Genomic DNA, 20,208 nt, shown 5'->3' with positions numbered 1-20,208 from the left:
GATCTGGGAAGAAAATTCTCTAGGTTGGTATTGGTTGTCGGTTCCACCAATCTGATAATGATTTATCAAAATTAAAGACAAAAATATTATGTAAGATATAATATGTGAAATATAAGAGAAATTTATTGCATATAACCTGTAAAAGTATGAAATGCGTTTCCCTCCCGAAATCACAGTAGAACCATATAGTCACTGTAAATCTATTACTACCTTGTTCCAGATTGTAATTGTTCAACTTGATTTGGAACACAAAAGATTTCCACGTGATCTTATTTATAATTGATGACACGATTTCACTGCTAAATCCTTCACGAAAATGAAATGCATAATAGATTTTTTTTTGTTAGAATATTCAACGGCTAAGATAAGTGTCGGATTGTCTACTATTATTAAAAGAGTAAATCTTTCCTACACTGACAGTGTATACACTATCAGCATTGGATGAATGACAACTATGCAAGAGAGAGAGAGAGAGACAGCGCGCGTGGGGAGAGAATTGCTGATTATGTTAAAAAAAAACCCATATAATGGAGCGGGGCATCAAAGTCCTTTCGACCAAATTCCCTCCAAAAAATAAAAGTCTTCCTACTAGAGATTAGTTACAAATTCTAAGGTAAATTCCATTTTTTAATCAGTCCCTTCTGCCTGCTGCTGCAATGTAAATATGTAATTGCTGAAGTTTCTGCTATGACTTTCCTGAAGCACTTGGATTTTACCTTTACTCTCTTCAAGATTTCCTACTCTGATCTGTGATAATCTTGCATAGTTGGGTAAACTTGTAATCTTGGCAGTTGGAACCTCAATCTTGCATCGCATTCATACCTAAAAATCACATTAGCATATTTTGCAGCCTTGCTAGTTCTAACAACTCTCTTGCTTTAGGGGAACATTCTTCACTTTATCAGCCATCTTCGGCATTGACTAATTATGTTAATTAGCTATGTGCATTTTCTCGAACTCCATATTCATGGTTTGACAAATTATTCAGTGATGATCCACAGTAAGACTGTTCATCTGGAAAAAGGCAAAAACATGTGGAAATATATATATATATATATATTCAAGAATAGAAACCAAATTCAACAAGAAGAAAAACTTCCTTTGCTTGGATTAGATTAGAATAATTTTGTCTCTAGTAGAATTCCAGTACAAACGCGAATGTCTAAATATACATTCCAATGTTTGATTACAGATTTGAGGGAATGCCACATCCAGAAAAGTCAGGAAGTCGATGGAATATTGTTTGACATGACTTGAACATTCATGACTGCATTACTGGGACTTCCAAGAGCAGTGGAACGATCTAGTTCAAATAAACAAACATCGCCTATCTTGAGCTGATTCGACATATGAAAGTCACCCCAGCCTTTTGCCATGACAACTTTTGTATAATAAGCAGCTTTAGAGCCAGTTCTATAAGCTGCAAGTTTCACTTGCCATTCACCTCCAGAAGCATTCCGGAGGGTCACGCTAGTTTTCTGATTCAGATACTTGGACTTCACAAATTTTGAAGGGATAGTCTATTATTCATCAAAGAAATTAATTAACACAGACTAGGATTTTGTGTTTTGACAATGGGGAAAGGAGAAAATGATAAATTCCAAGATGATAAATCAATCAAGTGCAAATTGTGCTCACCAAGACGTTGCGGCGGAGATTACTTCGATTTATTGTTATACGGAAGTGGGGATTATAAGGCCCTACTGCTCCCTCCGCTTCCTCCTCTGCATATGAATAACCATATTTTACATCAGCTATCACACTGGAAATTCTTTTAACCCCAAAATATTCCATTGTTGTTTACATGAAGAGTATTAGTAAAATAACTCACCCTTGATGCCTGCAACATTGGGAAGAGTAAGAGGTTGAGCACAAGGTACTTTGTTTGTTGTCAAGTTCTCAGAACCCGCAGAAGAGTAGTCCTTCTCACAAGCACTAGGGTCAAATACGTATGTTTTGAACACCATCCCACCAGTATGTTCAAAAACCATAAAATCTCCAAATTTTAGTTCATGATCATGGATGAAACTCTTCCAACCCTCCCCGCCGAGGGTTAGTAGCCCGTTGCTGCGTTTGCCTATTGTAACTTCCCGAAACCCTTTGCGGCTTTCTAGAAACGCTTGCTCTGGAATCTTTTCATACAGCTCCCTACAGAAACGTGGAGAAAGCCTCTGTATGCCATGGAAAACGATGAGAGGATGTAATGGAGCATAAATTAAATTAAAGATTCTAGACAACTTGATAGGTGAATACACACCAGTTCTGCTTCGAAGTCAGGTGCTATGAATTTGAAGAAGCGACTGATAACTCGAGATTCTCCCTGATGTAGTTATTTTAAACCGTGTAAGTGGAACATTTCGTGTCTAGAAATAATGGATGTAGCTGTTTTTAACAATAGATGTCTATCATCTTGTACCATTAAACCAATTTAAAGTGTGCTGTTGTTAACCGTACCTGCTGATTATTTGTTGCACAACCACTTCTCATTTTGTTGCCGGAGACACTTGTGTGGTCTCTGCCTCTGCACTCTATTGACGGGTCTTGCAGTGTCAAGCCATTGATAGTTATCCTCCCGCCTTTTCTTGCATCTTTCTCCTGGACTGTTGTATCCTTCTTGCTTCTCGAAAGATGATTTCGCATGCTGTGTTGATGATTCCACATGGTAGGTGTTGGTATTGCACTTTATAGAGGCACGGCTCTCTTTTTCTTTACAGAGTCATTAACTGCCCATGGTAGGTGTTGGTATTGCACTTTAGATTTCCTGTTTCCTACACATGGTAGATGTTGGTATTAGGTTTCCTTTGGTAGGTGTTGGTCATTAACTACGTATTGTACTTTGGAGGCACGGCTCTCTTTTCCTTTACACCTTTATTCTTTCTTTTGGCCCTGCCCGGAAGTTAGATGCATGAAAGGTCATCCACTTGAAATCAGGAAAAGAGGTACTATTCCAAATTCGTGAAAAATAAAAGCTGAGCCAAATGCCCAAATGGTCGGTCATCCACTTCGTGAAAAATAAAAGCTGAGCCAAAGGAAGCTTGCATACAGCTCCGGGAAGGAAACTGTCATTATTGTTGGGGTGTTCAAAAATTTTTGATTTTTTTTGATTTTTTTCAACAAGATCAACATTCAATTGTTTTCCAAATTTGTATTTGGTAATTGAATGTTGATAATTGAATTTCGACCGGATAGTTGATACTTCGATAAAATATCCAAAGTTTTAGATTGACTTTCTAATATAAATTAGTTAAATACATTTAATATGTAATTAACTATATAAAAGTTATTAATATATTAATTAATGCAATTTTATGGTTATATATTTATTTATAAGCATAAATTATAACTTACAACACTATTAACTAACTAGTTTTGTACCCGTTCGTTGAACGGGAATCATCGAAAAATAATAAACTATTTAGTTAATTTTATAAAAATGTTGATATAAAATAAAAATTTAATGTATAATCTATTATAACTTATCTTAAGTATATTACTATGTACGCATTGTAATACAAAGTATTCTTATAATATAAATTTGAACATCTAATTCAGTGAATAATAATTCAAAAATAGAAAAAATATCATTCAACAATACCATAACATTAAAAAACTTGAAAATAAATAAAAAAATGCAGTAAATAGTGTCAAATAATATTCTATTCTTCATAACTTGTTTTTGTTTTTCTTCTGTTTGAACATTCTCCTCGATCTATCCGTGCAAATCTGTATTTATTGATTTTCCATTATCGCTGCATGATAGCAAAGCAGGATAACTAAGTACCGGAAAAAAATGATTTATCGCATTCAAAGTTGTGTATAACAATACGTAAAGATTATAATTTAAGAAAATAAAATAGTATATTAAATCTACCTTCTCATGCAAATCTTTTTATGAGGATTTCCTTCCTCTGTAGTTTTTGTTGAACCCTCTGATGAATGATTCATATGAAGTATATTGAAATGTTGTTGATTAGAATCATCTGTTATACTAATTGGGATCTGGGAAGAAAATTCTCTAGGTTGGTATTGGTTGTCGGTTCCACCAATCTGATAATGATTTATCAAAATTAAAGACAAAAATATTATGTAAGATATAATATGTGAAATATAAGAGAAATTTATTGCATATAACCTGTAAAAGTATGAAATGCGTTTCCCTCCCGAAATCACAGTAGAACCATATAGTCACTGTAAATCTATTACTACCTTGTTCCAGATTGTAATTGTTCAACTTGATTTGGAACACAAAAGATTTCCACGTGATCTTATTTATAATTGATGACACGATTTCACTGCTAAATCCTTCCCGAAAATGAAATGCATAATAGATTTTTTTTTGTTAGAATATTCAACGGCTAAGATAAGTGTCGGATTGTCTACTATTATTAAAAGAGTAAATCTTTCCTACACTGACAGTGTATACACTATCAGCATTGGATGAATGACAACTATGCAAGAGAGAGAGAGAGAGACAGCGCGCGTGGGGAGAGAATTGCTGATTATGTTAAAAAAAAACCCATATAATGGAGCGGGGCATCAAAGTCCTTTCGACCAAATTCGCTCCAAAAAATAAAAGTCTTCCTACTAGAGATTAGTTACAAATTCTAAGGTAAATTCCATTTTTTAATCAGTCCCTTCTGCCTGCTGCTGCAATGTAAATATGTAATTGCTGAAGTTTCTGCTATGACTTTCCTGAAGCACTTGGATTTTACCTTTACTCTCTTCAAGATTTCCTACTCTGATCTGTGATAATCTTGCATAGTTGGGTAAACTTGTAATCTTGGCAGTTGGAACCTCAATCTTGCATCGCATTCATACCTAAAAATCACATTAGCATATTTTGCAGCCTTGCTAGTTCTAACAACTCTCTTGCTTTAGGGGAACATTCTTCACTTTATCAGCCATCTTCGGCATTGACTAATTATGTTAATTAGCTATGTGCATTTTCTCGAACTCCATATTCATGGTTTGACAAATTATTCAGTGATGATCCACAGTAAGACTGTTCATCTGGAAAAAGGCAAAAACATGTGGAAATATATATATATATATATATTCAAGAATAGAAACCAAATTCAACAAGAAGAAAAACTTCCTTTGCTTGGATTAGATTAGAATAATTTTGTCTCTAGTAGAATTCCAGTACCAACGCGAATGTCTAAATATACATTCCAATGTTTGATTACAGATTTGAGGGAATGCCACATCCAGAAAAGTCAGGAAGTCGATGGAATATTGTTTGACATGACTTGAACATTCATGACTGCATTACTGGGACTTCCAAGAGCAGTGGAACGATCTAGTTCAAATAAACAAACATCGCCTATCTTGAGCTGATTCGACATATGAAAGTCACCCCAGCCTTTTGCCATGACAACTTTTGTATAATAAGCAGCTTTAGAGCCAGTTCTATAAGCTGCAAGTTTCACTTGCCATTCACCTCCAGAAGCATTCCGGAGGGTCACGCTAGTTTTCTGATTCAGATACTTGGACTTCACAAATTTTGAAGGGATAGTCTATTATTCATCAAAGAAATTAATTAACACAGACTAGGATTTTGTGTTTTGACAATGGGGAAAGGAGAAAATGATAAATTCCAAGATGATAAATCAATCAAGTGCAAATTGTGCTCACCAAGACGTTGCGGCGGAGATTACTTCGATTTATTGTTATACGGAAGTGGGGATTATAAGGCCCTACTGCTCCCTCCGCTTCCTCCTCTGCATATGAATAACCATATTTTACATCAGCTATCACACTGGAAATTCTTTTAACCCCAAAATATTCCATTGTTGTTTACATGAAGAGTATTAGTAAAATAACTCACCCTTGATGCCTGCAACATTGGGAAGAGTAAGAGGTTGAGCACAAGGTACTTTGTTTGTTGTCAAGTTCTCAGAACCCGCAGAAGAGTAGTCCTTCTCACAAGCACTAGGGTCAAATACGTATGTTTTGAACACCATCCCACCAGTATGTTCAAAAACCATAAAATCTCCAAATTTTAGTTCATGATCATGGATGAAACTCTTCCAACCCTCCCCGCCGAGGGTTAGTAGCCCGTTGCTGCGTTTGCCTATTGTAACTTCCCGAAACCCTTTGCGGCTTTCTAGAAACGCTTGCTCTGGAATCTTTTCATACAGCTCCCTACAGAAACGTGGAGAAAGCCTCTGTATGCCATGGAAAACGATGAGAGGATGTAATGGAGCATAAATTAAATTAAAGATTCTAGACAACTTGATAGGTGAATACACACCAGTTCTGCTTCGAAGTCAGGTGCTATGAATTTGAAGAAGCGACTGATAACTCGAGATTCTCCCTGATGTAGTTATTTTAAACCGTGTAAGTGGAACATTTCGTGTCTAGAAATAATGGATGTAGCTGTTTTTAACAATAGATGTCTATCATCTTGTACCATTAAACCAATTTAAAGTGTGCTGTTGTTAACCGTACCTGCTGATTATTTGTTGCACAACCACTTCTCATTTTGTTGCCGGAGACACTTGTGTGGTCTCTGCCTCTGCACTCTATTGACGGGTCTTGCAGTGTCAAGCCATTGATAGTTATCCTCCCGCCTTTTCTTGCATCTTTCTCCTGGACTGTTGTATCCTTCTTGCTTCTCGAAAGATGATTTCGCATGCTGTGTTGATGATTCCACATGGTAGGTGTTGGTATTGCACTTTATAGAGGCACGGCTCTCTTTTTCTTTACAGAGTCATTAACTGCCCATGGTAGGTGTTGGTATTGCACTTTAGATTTCCTGTTTCCTACACATGGTAGATGTTGGTATTAGGTTTCCTTTGGTAGGTGTTGGTCATTAACTACGTATTGTACTTTGGAGGCACGGCTCTCTTTTCCTTTACACCTTTATTCTTTCTTTTGGCCCTGCCCGGAAGTTAGATGCATGAAAGGTCATCCACTTGAAATCAGGAAAAGAGGTACTATTCCAAATTCGTGAAAAATAAAAGCTGAGCCAAATGCCCAAATGGTCGGTCATCCACTTCGTGAAAAATAAAAGCTGAGCCAAAGGAAGCTTGCATACAGCTCCGGGAAGGAAACTGTCATTATTGTTGGGGTGTTCAAAAATTTTTGATTTTTTTTGATTTTTTTCAACAAGATCAACATTCAATTGTTTTCCAAATTTGTATTTGGTAATTGAATGTTGATAATTGAATTTCGACCGGATAGTTGATACTTCGATAAAATATCCAAAGTTTTAGATTGACTTTCTAATATAAATTAGTTAAATACATTTAATATGTAATTAACTATATAAAAGTTATTAATATATTAATTAATGCAATTTTATGGTTATATATTTATTTATAAGCATAAATTATAACTTACAACACTATTAACTAACTAGTTTTGTACCCGTTCGTTGAACGGGAATCATCGAAAAATAATAAACTATTTAGTTAATTTTATAAAAATGTTGATATAAAATAAAAATTTAATGTATAATCTATTATAACTTATCTTAAGTATATTACTATGTACGCATTGTAATACAAAGTATTCTTATAATATAAATTTGAACATCTAATTCAGTGAATAATAATTCAAAAATAGAAAAAATATCATTCAACAATACCATAACATTAAAAAACTTGAAAATAAATAAAAAAATGCAGTAAATAGTGTCAAATAATATTCTATTCTTCATAACTTGTTTTTGTTTTTCTTCTGTTTGAACATTCTCCTCGATCTATCCGTGCAAATCTGTATTTATTGATTTTCCATTATCGCTGCATGATAGCAAAGCAGGATAACTAAGTACCGGAAAAAAATGATTTATCGCATTCAAAGTTGTGTATAACAATACGTAAAGATTATAATTTAAGAAAATAAAATAGTATATTAAATCTACCTTCTCATGCAAATCTTTTTATGAGGATTTCCTTCCTCTGTAGTTTTTGTTGAACCCTCTGATGAATGATTCATATGAAGTATATTGAAATGTTGTTGATTAGAATCATCTGTTATACTAATTGGGATCTGGGAAGAAAATTCTCTAGGTTGGTATTGGTTGTCGGTTCCACCAATCTGATAATGATTTATCAAAATTAAAGACAAAAATATTATGTAAGATATAATATGTGAAATATAAGAGAAATTTATTGCATATAACCTGTAAAAGTATGAAATGCGTTTCCCTCCCGAAATCACAGTAGAACCATATAGTCACTGTAAATCTATTACTACCTTGTTCCAGATTGTAATTGTTCAACTTGATTTGGAACACAAAAGATTTCCACGTGATCTTATTTATAATTGATGACACGATTTCACTGCTAAATCCTTCCCGAAAATGAAATGCATAATAGATTTTTTTTTGTTAGAATATTCAACGGCTAAGATAAGTGTCGGATTGTCTACTATTATTAAAAGAGTAAATCTTTCCTACACTGACAGTGTATACACTATCAGCATTGGATGAATGACAACTATGCAAGAGAGAGAGAGAGAGACAGCGCGCGTGGGGAGAGAATTGCTGATTATGTTAAAAAAAAACCCATATAATGGAGCGGGGCATCAAAGTCCTTTCGACCAAATTCGCTCCAAAAAATAAAAGTCTTCCTACTAGAGATTAGTTACAAATTCTAAGGTAAATTCCATTTTTTAATCAGTCCCTTCTGCCTGCTGCTGCAATGTAAATATGTAATTGCTGAAGTTTCTGCTATGACTTTCCTGAAGCACTTGGATTTTACCTTTACTCTCTTCAAGATTTCCTACTCTGATCTGTGATAATCTTGCATAGTTGGGTAAACTTGTAATCTTGGCAGTTGGAACCTCAATCTTGCATCGCATTCATACCTAAAAATCACATTAGCATATTTTGCAGCCTTGCTAGTTCTAACAACTCTCTTGCTTTAGGGGAACATTCTTCACTTTATCAGCCATCTTCGGCATTGACTAATTATGTTAATTAGCTATGTGCATTTTCTCGAACTCCATATTCATGGTTTGACAAATTATTCAGTGATGATCCACAGTAAGACTGTTCATCTGGAAAAAGGCAAAAACATGTGGAAATATATATATATATATATATTCAAGAATAGAAACCAAATTCAACAAGAAGAAAAACTTCCTTTGCTTGGATTAGATTAGAATAATTTTGTCTCTAGTAGAATTCCAGTACCAACGCGAATGTCTAAATATACATTCCAATGTTTGATTACAGATTTGAGGGAATGCCACATCCAGAAAAGTCAGGAAGTCGATGGAATATTGTTTGACATGACTTGAACATTCATGACTGCATTACTGGGACTTCCAAGAGCAGTGGAACGATCTAGTTCAAATAAACAAACATCGCCTATCTTGAGCTGATTCGACATATGAAAGTCACCCCAGCCTTTTGCCATGACAACTTTTGTATAATAAGCAGCTTTAGAGCCAGTTCTATAAGCTGCAAGTTTCACTTGCCATTCACCTCCAGAAGCATTCCGGAGGGTCACGCTAGTTTTCTGATTCAGATACTTGGACTTCACAAATTTTGAAGGGATAGTCTATTATTCATCAAAGAAATTAATTAACACAGACTAGGATTTTGTGTTTTGACAATGGGGAAAGGAGAAAATGATAAATTCCAAGATGATAAATCAATCAAGTGCAAATTGTGCTCACCAAGACGTTGCGGCGGAGATTACTTCGATTTATTGTTATACGGAAGTGGGGATTATAAGGCCCTACTGCTCCCTCCGCTTCCTCCTCTGCATATGAATAACCATATTTTACATCAGCTATCACACTGGAAATTCTTTTAACCCCAAAATATTCCATTGTTGTTTACATGAAGAGTATTAGTAAAATAACTCACCCTTGATGCCTGCAACATTGGGAAGAGTAAGAGGTTGAGCACAAGGTACTTTGTTTGTTGTCAAGTTCTCAGAACCCGCAGAAGAGTAGTCCTTCTCACAAGCACTAGGGTCAAATACGTATGTTTTGAACACCATCCCACCAGTATGTTCAAAAACCATAAAATCTCCAAATTTTAGTTCATGATCATGGATGAAACTCTTCCAACCCTCCCCGCCGAGGGTTAGTAGCCCGTTGCTGCGTTTGCCTATTGTAACTTCCCGAAACCCTTTGCGGCTTTCTAGAAACGCTTGCTCTGGAATCTTTTCATACAGCTCCCTACAGAAACGTGGAGAAAGCCTCTGTATGCCATGGAAAACGATGAGAGGATGTAATGGAGCATAAATTAAATTAAAGATTCTAGACAACTTGATAGGTGAATACACACCAGTTCTGCTTCGAAGTCAGGTGCTATGAATTTGAAGAAGCGACTGATAACTCGAGATTCTCCCTGATGTAGTTATTTTAAACCGTGTAAGTGGAACATTTCGTGTCTAGAAATAATGGATGTAGCTGTTTTTAACAATAGATGTCTATCATCTTGTACCATTAAACCAATTTAAAGTGTGCTGTTGTTAACCGTACCTGCTGATTATTTGTTGCACAACCACTTCTCATTTTGCTGCCGGAGACACTTGTGTGGTCTCTGCCTCTGCACTCTATTGACGGGTCTTGCAGTGTCAAGCCATTGATAGTTATCCTCCCGCCTTTTTTTGCATCTTTCTCATGGACTGTTGTATCCTTCTTGCTTCTCGAAAGATGATTTCGCATGCTGTGTTGATGATTCCACATGGTAGGTGTTGGTATTGCACTTTATAGAGGCACGGCTCTCTTTTTCTTTACAGAGTCATTAACTGCCCATGGTAGGTGTTGGTATTGCACTTTAGATTTCCTGTTTCCTACACATGGTAGATGTTGGTATTAGGTTTCCTTTGGTAGGTGTTGGTCATTAACTACGTATTGTACTTTGGAGGCACGGCTCTCTTTTCCTTTACACCTTTATTCTTTCTTTTGGCCCTGCCCGGAAGTTAGATGCATGAAAGGTCATCCACTTGAAATCAGGAAAAGAGGTACTATTCCAAATTCGTGAAAAATAAAAGCTGAGCCAAATGCCCAAATGGTCGGTCATCCACTTCGTGAAAAATAAAAGCTGAGCCAAAGGAAGCTTGCATACAGCTCCGGGAAGGAAACTGTCATTATTGTTGGGGTGTTCAAAAATTTTTGATTTTTTTTGAATTTTTTCAACAAGATCAACATTCAATTGTTTTCCAAATTTGTATTTGGTAATTGAATGTTGATAATTGAATTTCGACCGGATAGTTGATACTTCGATAAAATATCCAAAGTTTTAGATTGACTTTCTAATATAAATTAGTTAAATACATTTAATATGTAATTAACTATATAAAAGTTATTAATATATTAATTAATGCAATTTTATGGTTATATATTTATTTATAAGCATAAATTATAACTTACAACACTATTAACTAACTAGTTTTGTACCCGTTCGTTGAACGGGAATCATCGAAAAATAATAAACTATTTAGTTAATTTTATAAAAATGTTGATATAAAATAAAAATTTAATGTATAATCTATTATAACTTATCTTAAGTATATTACTATGTACGCATTGTAATACAAAGTATTCTTATAATATAAATTTGAACATCTAATTCAGTGAATAATAATTCAAAAATAGAAAAAATATCATTCAACAATACCATAACATTAAAAAACTTGAAAATAAATAAAAAATGCAGTAAATAGTGTCAAATAATATTCTATTCTTCATAACTTGTTTTTGTTTTTCTTCTGTTTGAACGTTCTCCTCGATCTATCCGTGCAAATCTGTATTTATTGATTTTCCATTATCGCTGCATGATAGCAAAGCAGGATAACTAAGTACCGGAAAAAAATGATTTATCGCATTCAAAGTTGTGTATAACAATACGTAAAGATTATAATTTAAGAAAATAAAATAGTATATTAAATCTACCTTCTCATGCAAATCTTTTTATGAGGATTTCCTTCCTCTGTAGTTTTTGTTGAACCCTCTGATGAATGATTCATATGAAGTATATTGAAATGTTGTTGATTAGAATCATCTGTTATACTAATTGGGATCTGGGAAGAAAATTCTCTAGGTTGGTATTGGTTGTCGGTTCCACCAATCTGATAATGATTTATCAAAATTAAAGACAAAAATATTATGTAAGATATAATATGTGAAATATAAGAGAAATTTATTGCATATAACCTGTAAAAGTATGAAATGCGTTTCCCTCCCGAAATCACAGTAGAACCATATAGTCACTGTAAATCTATTACTACCTTGTTCCAGATTGTAATTGTTCAACTTGATTTGGAACACAAAAGATTTCCACGTGATCTTATTTATAATTGATGACACGATTTCACTGCTAAATCCTTCCCGAAAATGAAATGCATAATAGATTTTTTTTTGTTAGAATATTCAACGGCTAAGATAAGTGTCGGATTGTCTACTATTATTAAAAGAGTAAATCTTTCCTACACTGACAGTGTATACACTATCAGCATTGGATGAATGACAACTATGCAAGAGAGAGAGAGAGAGACAGCGCGCGTGGGGAGAGAATTGCTGATTATGTTAAAAAAAAACCCATATAATGGAGCGGGGCATCAAAGTCCTTTCGACCAAATTCGCTCCAAAAAATAAAAGTCTTCCTACTAGAGATTAGTTACAAATTCTAAGGTAAATTCCATTTTTTAATCAGTCCCTTCTGCCTGCTGCTGCAATGTAAATATGTAATTGCTGAAGTTTCTGCTATCACTTTCCTGAAGCACTTGGATTTTACCTTTACTCTCTTCAAGATTTCCTACTCTGATCTGTGATAATCTTGCATAGTTGGGTAAACTTGTAATCTTGGCAGTTGGAACCTCAATCTTGCATCGCATTCATACCTAAAAATCACATTAGCATATTTTGCAGCCTTGCTAGTTCTAACAACTCTCTTGCTTTAGGGGAACATTCTTCACTTTATCAGCCATCTTCGGCATTGACTAATTATGTTAATTAGCTATGTGCATTTTCTCGAACTCCATATTCATGGTTTGACAAATTATTCAGTGATGATCCACAGTAAGACTGTTCATCTGGAAAAAGGCAAAAACATGTGGAAATATATATATATATATATATTCAAGAATAGAAACCAAATTCAACAAGAAGAAAAACTTCCTTTGCTTGGATTAGATTAGAATAATTTTGTCTCTAGTAGAATTCCAGTACCAACGCGAATGTCTAAATATACATTCCAATGTTTGATTACAGATTTGAGGGAATGCCACATCCAGAAAAGTCAGGAAGTCGATGGAATATTGTTTGACATGACTTGAACATTCATGACGGCATTACTGGGACTTCCAAGAGCAGTGGAACGATCTAGTTCAAATAAACAAACATCGCCTATCTTGAGCTGATTCGACATATGAAAGTCACCCCAGCCTTTTGCCATGACAACTTTTGTATAATAAGCAGCTTTAGAGCCAGTTCTATAAGCTGCAAGTTTCACTTGCCATTCACCTCCAGAAGCATTCCGGAGGGTCACGCTAGTTTTCTGATTCAGATACTTGGACTTCACAAATTTTGAAGGGATAGTCTATTATTCATCAAAGAAATTAATTAACACAGACTAGGATTTTGTGTTTTGACAATGGGGAAAGGAGAAAATGATAAATTCCAAGATGATAAATCAATCAAGTGCAAATTGTGCTCACCAAGACGTTGCGGCGGAGATTACTTCGATTTATTGTTATACGGAAGTGGGGATTATAAGGCCCTACTGCTCCCTCCGCTTCCTCCTCTGCATATGAATAACCATATTTTACATCAGCTATCACACTGGAAATTCTTTTAACCCCAAAATATTCCATTGTTGTTTACATGAAGAGTATTAGTAAAATAACTCACCCTTGATGCCTGCAACATTGGGAAGAGTAAGAGGTTGAGCACAAGGTACTTTGTTTGTTGTCAAGTTCTCAGAACCCGCAGAAGAGTAGTCCTTCTCACAAGCACTAGGGTCAAATACGTATGTTTTGAACACCATCCCACCAGTATGTTCAAAAACCATAAAATCTCCAAATTTTAGTTCATGATCATGGATGAAACTCTTCCAACCCTCCCCGCCGAGGGTTAGTAGCCCGTTGCTGCGTTTGCCTATTGTAACTTCCCGAAACCCTTTGCGGCTTTCTAGAAACGCTTGCTCTGGAATCTTTTCATACAGCTCCCTACAGAAACGTGGAGAAAGCCTCTGTATACCATAGAAAACGATGAGAGGATGTAATGGAGCATAAATTAAATTAAAGATTCTAGACAACTTGATAGGTGAATACACACCAGTTCTGCTTCGAAGTCAGGTGCTATGAATTTGAAGAAGCGACTGATAACTCGAGATTCTCCCTGATGTAGTTATTTTATACCGTGTAAGTGGAACATTTCGTGTCTAGAAATAATGGATGTAGCTGTTTTTAACAATAGATGTCTATCATCTTGTACCATTAAACCAATTTAAAGTGTGCTGTTGTTAACCGTACCTGCTGATTATTTGTTGCACAACCACTTCTCATTTTGCTGCCGGAGACACTTGTGTGGTCTCTGCCTCTGCACTCTATTGACGGGTCTTGCAGTGTCAAGCCATTGATAGTTATCCTCCCGCCTTTTTTTGCATCTTTCTCATGGACTGTTGTATCCTTCTTGCTTCTCGAAAGATGATTTCGCATGCTGTGTTGATGATTCCACATGGTAGGTGTTGGTATTGCACTTTATAGAGGCACGGCTCTCTTTTTCTTTACAGAGTCATTAACTGCCCATGGTAGGTGTTGGTATTGCACTTTAGATTTCCTGTTTCCTACACATGGTAGATGTTGGTATTAGGTTTCCTTTGGTAGGTGTTGGTCATTAACTACGTATTGTACTTTGGAGGCACGGCTCTCTTTTCCTTTACACCTTTATTCTTTCTTTTGGCCCTGCCCGGAAGTTAGATGCATGAAAGGTCATCCACTTGAAATCAGGAAAAGAGGTACTATTCCAAATTCGTGAAAAATAAAAGCTGAGCCAAATGCCCAAATGGTCGGTCATCCACTTCGTGAAAAATAAAAGCTGAGCCAAAGGAAGCTTGCATACAGCTCCGGGAAGGAAACTGTCATTATTGTTGGGGTGTTCAAAAATTTTTGATTTTTTTTGAATTTTTTCAACAAGATCAACATTCAATTGTTATCCAAATTTGTATTTGGTAATTGAATGTTGATAATTGAATTTCGACCGGATAGTTGATACTTCGATAAAATATCCAAAGTTTTAGATTGACTTTCTAATATAAATTAGTTAAATACATTTAATATGTAATTAACTATATAAAAGTTATTAATATATTAATTAATGCAATTTTATGGTTATATATTTATTTATAAGCATAAATTATAACTTACAACACTATTAACTAACTAGTTTTGTACCCGTTCGTTGAACGGGAATCATCGAAAAATAATAAACTATTTAGTTAATTTTATAAAAATGTTGATATAAAATAAAAATTTAATGTATAATCTATTATAACTTATCTTAAGTATATTACTATGTACGCATTGTAATACAAAGTATTCTTATAATATAAATTTGAACATCTAATTCAGTGAATAATAATTCAAAAATAGAAAAAATATCATTCAACAATACCATAACATTAAAAAACTTGAAAATAAATAAAAAATGCAGTAAATAGTGTCAAATAATATTCTATTCTTCATAACTTGTTTTTGTTTTTCTTCTGTTTGAACGTTCTCCTCGATCTATCCGTGCAAATCTGTATTTATTGATTTTCCATTATCGCTGCATGATAGCAAAGCAGGATAACTAAGTACCGGAAAAAAATGATTTATCGCATTCAAAGTTGTGTATAACAATACGTAAAGATTATAATTTAAGAAAATAAAATAGTATATTAAATCTACCTTCTCATGCAAATCTTTTTATGAGGATTTCCTTCCTCTGTAGTTTTTGTTGAACCCTCTGATGAATGATTCATATGAAGTATATTGAAATGTTGTTGATTAGAATCATCTGTTATACTAATTGGGATCTGGGAAGAAAATTCTCTAGGTTGGTATTGGTTGTCGGTTCCACCAATCTGATAATGATTTATCAAAATTAAAGACAAAAATATTATGTAAGATATAATATGTGAAATATAAGAGAAATTTATTGCATATAACCTGTAAAAGTATGAAATGCGTTTCCCTCCCGAAATCACAGTAGAACCATATAGTCACTGTAAATCTATTACTACCTTGTTCCAGATTGTAATTGTTCAACTTGATTTGGAACACAAAAGATTTCCACGTGATCTTATTTATAATTGATGACACGATTTCACTGCTAAATCCTTCCCGAAAATGAAATGCATAATAGATTTTTTTTTGTTAGAATATTCAACGGCTAAGATAAGTGTCGGATTGTCTACTATTATTAAAAGAGTAAATCTTTCCTACACTGACAGTGTATACACTATCAGCATTGGATGAATGACAACTATGCAAGAGAGAGAGAGAGAGACAGCGCGCGTGGGGAGAGAATTGCTGATTATGTTAAAAAAAAACCCATATAATGGAGCGGGGCATCAAAGTCCTTTCGACCAAATTCGCTCCAAAAAATAAAAGTCTTCCTACTAGAGATTAGTTACAAATTCTAAGGTAAATTCCATTTTTTAATCAGTCCCTTCTGCCTGCTGCTGCAATGTAAATATGTAATTGCTGAAGTTTCTGCTATCACTTTCCTGAAGCACTTGGATTTTACCTTTACTCTCTTCAAGATTTCCTACTCTGATCTGTGATAATCTTGCATAGTTGGGTAAACTTGTAATCTTGGCAGTTGGAACCTCAATCTTGCATCGCATTCATACCTAAAAATCACATTAGCATATTTTGCAGCCTTGCTAGTTCTAACAACTCTCTTGCTTTAGGGGAACATTCTTCACTTTATCAGCCATCTTCGGCATTGACTAATTATGTTAATTAGCTATGTGCATTTTCTCGAACTCCATATTCATGGTTTGACAAATTATTCAGTGATGATCCACAGTAAGACTGTTCATCTGGAAAAAGGCAAAAACATGTGGAAATATATATATATATATATATTCAAGAATAGAAACCAAATTCAACAAGAAGAAAAACTTCCTTTGCTTGGATTAGATTAGAATAATTTTGTCTCTAGTAGAATTCCAGTACCAACGCGAATGTCTAAATATACATTCCAATGTTTGATTACAGATTTGAGGGAATGCCACATCCAGAAAAGTCAGGAAGTCGATGGAATATTGTTTGACATGACTTGAACATTCATGACGGCATTACTGGGACTTCCAAGAGCAGTGGAACGATCTAGTTCAAATAAACAAACATCGCCTATCTTGAGCTGATTCGACATATGAAAGTCACCCCAGCCTTTTGCCATGACAACTTTTGTATAATAAGCAGCTTTAGAGCCAGTTCTATAAGCTGCAAGTTTCACTTGCCATTCACCTCCAGAAGCATTCCGGAGGGTCACGCTAGTTTTCTGATTCAGATACTTGGACTTCACAAATTTTGAAGGGATAGTCTATTATTCATCAAAGAAATTAATTAACACAGACTAGGATTTTGTGTTTTGACAATGGGGAAAGGAGAAAATGATAAATTCCAAGATGATAAATCAATCAAGTGCAAATTGTGCTCACCAAGACGTTGCGGCGGAGATTACTTCGATTTATTGTTATACGGAAGTGGGGATTATAAGGCCCTACTGCTCCCTCCGCTTCCTCCTCTGCATATGAATAACCATATTTTACATCAGCTATCACACTGGAAATTCTTTTAACCCCAAAATATTCCATTGTTGTTTACATGAAGAGTATTAGTAAAATAACTCACCCTTGATGCCTGCAACATTGGGAAGAGTAAGAGGTTGAGCACAAGGTACTTTGTTTGTTGTCAAGTTCTCAGAACCCGCAGAAGAGTAGTCCTTCTCACAAGCACTAGGGTCAAATACGTATGTTTTGAACACCATCCCACCAGTATGTTCAAAAACCATAAAATCTCCAAATTTTAGTTCATGATCATGGATGAAACTCTTCCAACCCTCCCCGCCGAGGGTTAGTAGCCCGTTGCTGCGTTTGCCTATTGTAACTTCCCGAAACCCTTTGCGGCTTTCTAGAAACGCTTGCTCTGGAATCTTTTCATACAGCTCCCTACAGAAACGTGGAGAAAGCCTCTGTATACCATAGAAAACGATGAGAGGATGTAATGGAGCATAAATTAAATTAAAGATTCTAGACAACTTGATAGGTGAATACACACCAGTTCTGCTTCGAAGTCAGGTGCTATGAATTTGAAGAAGCGACTGATAACTCGAGATTCTCCCTGATGTAGTTATTTTATACCGTGTAAGTGGAACATTTCGTGTCTAGAAATAATGGATGTAGCTGTTTTTAACAATAGATGTCTATCATCTTGTACCATTAAACCAATTTAAAGTGTGCTGTTGTTAACCGTACCTGCTGATTATTTGTTGCACAACCACTTCTCATTTTGCTGCCGGAGACACTTGTGTGGTCTCTGCCTCTGCACTCTATTGACGGGTCTTGCAGTGTCAAGCCATTGATAGTTATCCTCCCGCCTTTTTTTGCATCTTTCTCATGGACTGTTGTATCCTTCTTGCTTCTCGAAAGATGATTTCGCATGCTGTGTTGATGATTCCACATGGTAGGTGTTGGTATTGCACTTTATAGAGGCACGGCTCTCTTTTTCTTTACAGAGTCATTAACTGCCCATGGTAGGTGTTGGTATTGCACTTTAGATTTCCTGTTTCCTACACATGGTAGATGTTGGTATTAGGTTTCCTTTGGTAGGTGTTGGTCATTAACTACGTATTGTACTTTGGAGGCACGGCTCTCTTTTCCTTTACACCTTTATTCTTTCTTTTGGCCCTGCCCGGAAGTTAGATGCATGAAAGGTCATCCACTTGAAATCAGGAAAAGAGGTACTATTCCAAATTCGTGAAAAATAAAAGCTGAGCCAAATGCCCAAATGGTCGGTCATCCACTTCGTGAAAAATAAAAGCTGAGCCAAAGGAAGCTTGCATACAGCTCCGGGAAGGAAACTGTCATTATTGTTGGGGTGTTCAAAAATTTTTGATTTTTTTTGAATTTTTTCAACAAGATCAACATTCAATTGTTATCCAAATTTGTATTTGGTAATTGAATGTTGATAATTGAATTTCGACCGGATAGTTGATACTTCGATAAAATATCCAAAGTTTTAGATTGACTTTCTAATATAAATTAGTTAAATACATTTAATATGTAATTAACTATATAAAAGTTATTAATATATTAATTAATGCAATTTTATGGTTATATATTTATTTATAAGCATAAATTATAACTTACAACACTATTAACTAACTAGTTTTGTACCCGTTCGTTGAACGGGAATCATCGAAAAATAATAAACTATTTAGTTAATTTTATAAAAATGTTGATATAAAATAAAAATTTAATGTATAATCTATTATAACTTATCTTAAGTATATTACTATGTACGCATTGTAATACAAAGTATTCTTATAATATAAATTTGAACATCTAATTCAGTGAATAATAATTCAAAAATAGAAAAAATATCATTCAACAATACCATAACATTAAAAAACTTGAAAATAAATAAAAAATGCAGTAAATAGTGTCAAATAATATTCTATTCTTCATAACTTGTTTTTGTTTTTCTTCTGTTTGAACGTTCTCCTCGATCTATCCGTGCAAATCTGTATTTATTGATTTTCCATTATCGCTGCATGATAGCAAAGCAGGATAACTAAGTACCGGAAAAAAATGATTTATCGCATTCAAAGTTGTGTATAACAATACGTAAAGATTATAATTTAAGAAAATAAAATAGTATATTAAATCTACCTTCTCATGCAAATCTTTTTATGAGGATTTCCTTCCTCTGTAGTTTTTGTTGAACCCTCTGATGAATGATTCATATGAAGTATATTGAAATGTTGTTGATTAGAATCATCTGTTATACTAATTGGGATCTGGGAAGAAAATTCTCTAGGTTGGTATTGGTTGTCGGTTCCACCAATCTGATAATGATTTATCAAAATTAAAGACAAAAATATTATGTAAGATATAATATGTGAAATATAAGAGAAATTTATTGCATATAACCTGTAAAAGTATGAAATGCGTTTCCCTCCCGAAATCACAGTAGAACCATATAGTCACTGTAAATCTATTACTACCTTGTTCCAGATTGTAATTGT

At 34.7% G+C, this 20,208-nt stretch overlaps 5 protein-coding genes across 5 annotated transcripts; all 5 read right to left on the bottom strand.

The window, feature by feature from the left end:
• Positions 1 to 1,220: 1,220 nt before the first annotated feature.
• Positions 1,221 to 2,661, bottom strand: LOC140006848 (B3 domain-containing protein REM5-like). Its single transcript, XM_072049515.1, has 5 exons — positions 2,455 to 2,661; positions 2,258 to 2,320; positions 1,832 to 2,171; positions 1,639 to 1,724; positions 1,221 to 1,520 (listed from the first exon to the last, which is right to left on the bottom strand). The coding sequence occupies exons 1-5, from the start codon at positions 2,659 to 2,661 to the stop codon at positions 1,221 to 1,223; spliced, it is 996 nt and encodes a 331-aa protein (XP_071905616.1).
• A 2,555-nt stretch (positions 2,662 to 5,216) lies between these two features.
• On the bottom strand, positions 5,217 to 6,657 carry LOC113722759 (B3 domain-containing protein REM5-like). Its single transcript, XM_072049514.1, has 5 exons — positions 6,451 to 6,657; positions 6,254 to 6,316; positions 5,828 to 6,167; positions 5,635 to 5,720; positions 5,217 to 5,516 (listed from the first exon to the last, which is right to left on the bottom strand). Exons 1-5 carry the CDS (start codon positions 6,655 to 6,657, stop codon positions 5,217 to 5,219), a joined length of 996 nt encoding a protein of 331 aa, XP_071905615.1.
• Positions 6,658 to 9,212: 2,555 nt separating this feature from the next.
• LOC140006847 (B3 domain-containing protein REM5-like) lies at positions 9,213 to 10,653 on the bottom strand. Its single transcript, XM_072049513.1, has 5 exons — positions 10,447 to 10,653; positions 10,250 to 10,312; positions 9,824 to 10,163; positions 9,631 to 9,716; positions 9,213 to 9,512 (listed from the first exon to the last, which is right to left on the bottom strand). Exons 1-5 carry the CDS (start codon positions 10,651 to 10,653, stop codon positions 9,213 to 9,215), a joined length of 996 nt encoding a protein of 331 aa, XP_071905614.1.
• Positions 10,654 to 13,207: 2,554 nt separating this feature from the next.
• Positions 13,208 to 14,648, bottom strand: LOC113722758 (B3 domain-containing protein REM5-like). Its single transcript, XM_072049512.1, has 4 exons — positions 14,442 to 14,648; positions 13,819 to 14,158; positions 13,626 to 13,711; positions 13,208 to 13,507 (listed from the first exon to the last, which is right to left on the bottom strand). Exons 1-4 carry the CDS (start codon positions 14,646 to 14,648, stop codon positions 13,208 to 13,210), a joined length of 933 nt encoding a protein of 310 aa, XP_071905613.1.
• Positions 14,649 to 17,202: 2,554 nt separating this feature from the next.
• On the bottom strand, positions 17,203 to 18,643 carry LOC140006846 (B3 domain-containing protein REM5-like). The gene is made up of 4 exons (XM_072049511.1): positions 18,437 to 18,643; positions 17,814 to 18,153; positions 17,621 to 17,706; positions 17,203 to 17,502 (listed from the first exon to the last, which is right to left on the bottom strand). The coding sequence occupies exons 1-4, from the start codon at positions 18,641 to 18,643 to the stop codon at positions 17,203 to 17,205; spliced, it is 933 nt and encodes a 310-aa protein (XP_071905612.1).
• Between the last annotated feature and the right edge of the window lie 1,565 nt (positions 18,644 to 20,208).

The sequence above is a fragment of the Coffea arabica genome, chromosome 5e (genome assembly GCF_036785885.1).
Source record: "Coffea arabica cultivar ET-39 chromosome 5e, Coffea Arabica ET-39 HiFi, whole genome shotgun sequence".
NCBI classification, from domain to species: domain Eukaryota; kingdom Viridiplantae; phylum Streptophyta; class Magnoliopsida; order Gentianales; family Rubiaceae; genus Coffea; species Coffea arabica.
The sequence above is the reverse complement of the archived record's forward strand: the minus strand, read 5'-3'. Positions and strand labels throughout refer to the sequence as shown.